The sequence below is a fragment of the Bos javanicus genome, chromosome 8, assembly GCF_032452875.1.
Source record: "Bos javanicus breed banteng chromosome 8, ARS-OSU_banteng_1.0, whole genome shotgun sequence".
NCBI classification, from domain to species: Eukaryota; Metazoa; Chordata; class Mammalia; order Artiodactyla; family Bovidae; genus Bos; species Bos javanicus.
The window spans coordinates 39,025,734-39,031,983 of record NC_083875.1 but is presented as its reverse complement, the minus strand read 5'-3'; the positions used below and the strand labels follow the sequence as shown (position 1 = coordinate 39,031,983).

Here is a 6,250-nt window from a genome sequence, read left to right as displayed (position 1 = left end):
CTGCCCTCACTGGACTGAAGTCCTGATTTTTCTACTCTATAAGTTACCAGCTCTGATTGAAGTAGTAGATCGGCACCCTGATAGAGCCTGTTCAACTACTACTACTACTACTACTACTACTACTCTTCTGTGCGGACCACCTCCCACAACTGATAACGGTGTATGTGGACAGACGTGCCCTCAGAAATGTAAGTGGATGCTTGGAAAAGAAAAAAAAAAAGAAATTGAAAACCCATGAATATATCTGCATATATCATATTTCTTCTCTCTTAAATTCTCATAATACAGTAACCTTTGCTTTTCTTAAGCTTAAACTTGACACAACTATTATAAATTTACTAATTCTCCCTCCCTTTCCTTCCTCAAAATAACAGACAGTTGTGACTGGTCAGGCTCATTTTCTAAGCTCCACCACCCCAAGCCTCTGGCACTGTTGATACTTCATACCATGGGGGCAATGTTAAATTTAAGAGCTTTGAGGGCCCTTCAAATACACTTTACAAGTGGTGCCAGAAGTTTCTCAGGCCCCTTTGGGAACTTGGGAAGGGAAAATTGGGAGGGTACCAATTGGATTTCTAGACTCCCTGTCCCACTTTGAGACGGTTTTTATTTATTTCATGTATGAGGCTTATAAATCTGTTAGTAGAAAAAAGTTCAACTGATTTTCAGAGTTTTTAAAATGGCTGCTCTGATGGAAAGAGGTCCGTACACGGAGTCAGATTTGGTTTGAAGGCCAGAACCAGTCACCTACTGAGGTAGGAGGGAAAATACCTCTCCCTGACAACTGCTGCAGTACCTACCTCACAGTGACGTTGTGATGTCGAAACCACTATGAATAATGGAGGCGCAGGCACTGAGCCTAAGTTCCGCCCTCCGCCACCTTTAGGCCGGAAGTCCGACCTCCACAACCCCAACCCAACCTACCCTACCCTCCAGCCACCCTACCCTCCAGCCACCCCGCCAACCCTAGCCGGAAGTGGACCCTAAATCTACTCTGCAGCCAGGACATTCACTCACTGGCCAACGTGTCCGTTCTACCAGACAAGACATGGATCCTTCCTGCCTAGAGTCCCACCCCACCCTAGAGTCTGACCCCGAGGGCCTAGACTTCAACTCTGCTGGCCAAGACTGTTTCTCTTCTGGTCACGAGTTCGACTCTCTATACCAAGAACTGGACCTGGACTCTCTTAATGAAGATCTTCTTTCTCAGTCTATGCCAGACGCCTTGACAGAGACCTCTACAGGCCTTTGTGAATCCCACTTGACTGCCGAACCAGAGGATCTCACTGAGGCAGAGCAAAAGGAGCTCAAATGTGAGCTCGCTAAACTGGAGGCAGAAATTGTAATGTTACGCCAAGCGCTGGCAGCCAAAGAGAGACGCTGTGTGGAGCTCAAGAAGAAGTTGGCCCTTACGGCCTTCGGGGGGCTGAGGCAGAATCTGTCCAAGAGCTGGCACGACGTTCAGGTCTCCAACGCCTACGTGAAACAAAAGACGTCAGCTGCCCTGTCCACGATGGGCTCTGCCATCTGCAGGAAGCTTGGAGATATGAAGAAATCAGTCACATTCAGATCCTTTGAAGGTCTTATGGGGACAATCAAGTCCAGAGTCACAGGTGGCAGAGAGCTTGGCCGTGACTGTCTTCCTTCTTCAGCGGGGAGTGGGGATGATCCACTCCCAGTTTCTGGGAGTAGGGATGATCCGCTCCCGGTGTCAGGGAGTGGGAATGATCCAGTTCTGGCAAGTAGGGATGACCTACTTCCCTTTCTGGAGCCAGAATGAGCTCCTTGGTTAACTTGCCTGGCCACCTAACCAGTGCAAGAACTCCCTTCCATGATCCCAACTGCAATTCTGCCCATCAAAAACAAATAACCAAACCACAATGGTAAAGTGAATTTAGGAAATGGAGAGAGTCCGGTTTTGAGAAAAGCAATCCCCGTTTGTACATAGATATTTGCTACTGTTGAGATAAAAATATCCAACGTTTTGTACCCAGTTATTTTACACTGAAGTTTGTAGATGAAATGTATCACTATACTAGCCTTCCTGGGGTTGGATTTAAATGGACAGGAGTTTGGTTCCAGAGGGGTTTTAGGCCAAAGCCAAAACTTCTTTTTTGGAAAAACTAGTGTACAAAAAGGGCAAAATAGGTTTCTGTTTAGATCCAGGAACAAAGTATGAAAGAACTATAAGTTTCCTTCCTTCTTTCCCTAATATTAGAAAGAACCCTGAAAGCTCTGCCTGGCCTATGATTTTTATTTTTTAAAGGTGATAAAGAAAACTGTTATTTTTCTCTGAGGCCCTCAGAAAGGGGGAAAGTATTAATAGACTAATTGGTACAGGATACTATGACTTTTATAAAATGATTTTTTTTAAACTGCTAATTAAGCAAAGTAGCTTCAATTTAGGGATTGTCAACTACTTTGGATTCAAGCTGAAATTGCAACTTTATTCTGCTTTGTGCTTTGTTTATAATCTTTTTATATATGAAAATGAGGGCCTTATAATTTAATCCTTGTGGCCATGTGTCTCTGCCACAGCAGCATGCTACCTATAAAAAAAGAATAGTTTCTTTGTTCTGCAGCAATTCCTAGTTATCATTTTCAGTTGAGGGACTGAAGGGAAAAGAGCATTGCCAAATTCAAGAAAGATAAACCCCTGTCTTAAGTGACATTTAAGACAGACTCTTACCCCTGAAATTCTGGCCATTTATACCTTTGAATGGACCTAACCAATTGTACATCACTGGTCACTTTGACCCCAAGTTTGTACTTGTTTATAAGCACTTGTTTGTACTAATCCGAAATGAGAAGGAGACAAAACCCAGCCCTCAGGGGATATCAAGACAACAGGACCCTGTAGGACCTGGTTTGGGTTTATTAGAACTTTCTCATATCTGATTTTCATAGGAGCTACTTCTTTTTTTTTTTCTATTTTCAACTGTCAGGATCTGGCAGCTTCTTTCATTCCTCCAGTAACACTGCCTGGATTAAAAGCTTGAGTTTTATATTGGCTTTTAGCAGGGGTCTAGAGTCTTTATTTTCTTGGATATATATATTGATAACATCTCATTGCCTAAAGGTAGTCCCTACAATGTAATAAAGTGATCCTGTTTTGTTGATTTTTGACTGCTTCCCCTATATTCCTTTGATTTGACTATAAGCAAAACCAACTACCACTATAAATACAAAAGCATTTGGTAAACTATAAAGTCACTGATATAAAGCCCACATATTCCTGAAAACAAAGTTTTGCTTGGATTAAAACAAGATGTTCACCTTGTCTTACAAGTTGTGTTTTAATTTGTTTTAGTTTTTTAAATTTGGGGCTTATTTATTTATTTTTGGCCGTGCTCAGTCTTTGTTGCTATCTGCAGGCTTTCTCTAGTTGAAGTGAGTAGGGACTACTCTGTTGTTGTGCATGGGCTTCTCATCACGATGGCTTCTCTTTTTGTGGATCATGAGCTCTAGAGCACCTGGGCTTCAGTAGTTGCAACTCACGGGCTCTGGAGTGCAGGCTAAGTAGTTGTGGTACATTACCCTGCAGCATGTGAAATCTTCCTGGACCAGGGATTGAACCTGTGTCCCCTTCATTGACAGGCAAATTCTTTACCACCAGACCACTGGAGAAGTGCAATTTGTTGTAGTTTTATAAGTTGAAGAACTAGAGAGAAACTTGCAGAATTCATGAAGCCAAAGTAGCCCAACAGGCAAAGTCTTTGATCCCATATTGCAGAAAACCTTGTGTTAGAGAAAAATCTCCAGCTAACATGATGGGCCAAACCCAGGATATGTTCTATTTTATTTAGTAATTTATACAAATGCTATAATCAGATCAGATCAGATCAGATCAGTCGCTCAGTCGTGTCCGACTCTTTGCGACCCCATGAATCGCAGCACTCCAGGCCTCCCTGTCCATCACCAACTCCCGGAGTTCACTCAAACTCACGTCCATCGAGTCTAGTGATGCCATCTAGCCATCTCATCCTCCGTCGTGCCCTTTCTCCTCCTGCCCCCAATCCCTCCCAGCATCAGAGTCTTTTCCAATGAGTCAACTCTTCGCATGAGGTGGCCAAAGTATTGGAGTTTCAGCTTTAGCATCATTCCCTCCAAAGAAATTCCAGGGCTGATCTCCTTCAGAATGGACTGGCTGGATCTCCTTGCAGTCCAAGGGACTCTCAAGAGTCTTCTCCAACACCACAGTTCAAAAGCATCAATTCTTCGGCGCTCAGCCTTCTTCACAGTCCAACTCTCACATCCATACATGACCACAGGAACAATAGTTTCCCCCAATAAATCCTCAACTCCTGAAAGCAGTGAAGAACACAACTATTTTTGTTTATCATTGTATTCCCATGCCAGGCTTAGGGTAGATGTTTAATAAATACTTGTTGCATAAATGAAGGAATCAACATCACATACTTCAGACATCAAATCTTGAATCCAAGAGATTATCAACAACATGAACTCGTTGACAAGTTCCTCCTGCTTTTAAAACATTTCACTTCCCTATCCAGAGATAATTTGAGATCCTACTATGTGTCAGGCACTGTGCCAAGCTCTGAAGGCATAGAAATTTATTAGTCATGGCCCCTGCTCTCTAGAAACATTTTCAAATCATTGCAACTCAGTGCAGTAGATGCTAAAATAGAAGATACCTATAAAGAAAGAATGTTCAACTCTGCCTTGGTAGATCAGAAAAGAATTCAAAGTCTTAGAGGACTAGTAGGAATTTATAAGGTATAAAAGAGTAGAACATTCCAGACAATATCCAGAGGAACTAAGTCATGAAGGAATGTAATAGAATAGTATGTTCCAGGAAATACCAATAGGTCGTTGTGGCTAGAGAGAGGGGGGAAGTGGTGAGAGATGAGGATGGAGAAATAAGCAAAGGGCAAGATCATAAATAGTCTTATATACTATCTGACATTAGTATTTAATTCTGTAGGAAATGAGTTGAAGGTGCTTAAGTCAAATTCATATTTTAGATGTATCACTCTGGTCACCATAGAAATAGATTAAGTATTTAAGAGATATAATCTCTAAAACTTAGGAAGAAACTGCATAGGAGAGAGGGACAGATAGATTCGCAAGTTGATAAAGATGTAGAATTGAAAAGACTTGATACTGATAATGCTGGAGCTGAACATTCATTTTGCTCTGACTCTTGATTCCAGCATACCTGCATCAACAGCCACAGACACCAAACAAAATGCCTCCATGAGCATGTGGACTCTGCATCAAAAGTTTCCTCCAGATTTTCTTTCTTCCACTTGCCTCTACCCTTCCCATACATTGCTGACCTTCATTTTCTAGCCTGTTAACCTTTATAATTGGATCACTTCTGTTCATCTAGCCACATCTGGATTTTGTAGCCCAGCATCAGTCTATTTCAGTTTAGGCAACTTCAGGATGCAGTTTGCAATAGTGCTCAGAATATGTGAACCCTCAAAGATGCCCCATCTGACTCAATTTCTGAGAACCTTCGATTGGGAGTGATATTGGAACAAAATTCCCTGAGTTTCTTGGTTTTCTTGGTCTTCCACTGCTCATATGAGTGAAGAGCTGGAGTAGAAGATAGAGACAAGGTTGAAAGTTCTAACTCCCACAGATGGCACTCTCCATGCAGTTAGCAAGGATGGGAGTATAGTACCAAACCCTTGTTCATTAGCATCATACATACACCAGCATATTGCAAGCATCACTCCCAGAGAAATTCACTTGCACTTATGGAATCTACTTTATTCTTATCTTCATATTTGAGAGAAAATATATCACATACCTACTCTCATGAATTGCATGAACTGCAGAGGAGTCAGCAGTAATCTAGAACTGTGTAGGTCTTCTTACAGTGCTAGCCAATGTGCTTGATGGCCCTCCCCATTAAGGGGACAATGATGCCATTTGTTAATTCTGCTAAGGAATGAGATCAGTTGCCTCTGGGCCATGGAATTTCAGTTCTTATCCATGAATTCCAACATAAGAAAAATGATGAGTGCCACGCTATCAAAATTACTGGGGCTGACCATGTCCCACTCCTTCTGACCAGATCTATTGCTGGGAGGCTCAGTGATGCCATGCCTTCCAGTGCCTAGAGCCTGATTCACATAAGGCAAGTGAAAAGTGGAAGAATGCCCTCAAAATGATGCAGCTTGGCCAGCTACTGTGACACATTATCATGGCACTTGGTCGTCTTTCAGAAATTACTAAGCAGATCCCTAGAACAGTCAAAAATATCTGGAAATTCCTGAGA

General features: G+C 42.2%; 1 protein-coding gene across 1 annotated transcript; it reads left to right on the top strand.

The window, feature by feature from the left end:
* Window positions 1–785: 785 nt before the first annotated feature.
* TPD52L3 (TPD52 like 3) lies at window positions 786–1,993 on the top strand. The gene has a single exon (XM_061425312.1). It carries the CDS (start codon window positions 1,049–1,051, stop codon window positions 1,778–1,780), a length of 732 nt encoding a protein of 243 aa, XP_061281296.1. The 5' UTR covers window positions 786–1,048; the 3' UTR covers window positions 1,781–1,993.
* The last annotated feature ends 4,257 nt before the right edge of the window (window positions 1,994–6,250 follow it).

Excerpts from the sequence above, each read along its gene's own strand:
- TPD52L3 (XM_061425312.1), top strand. The coding sequence starts at position 1,049 with ATGGATCCTTCCTGCCTAGAGTCCCACCCCACCCTAGAGTCTGACCCC.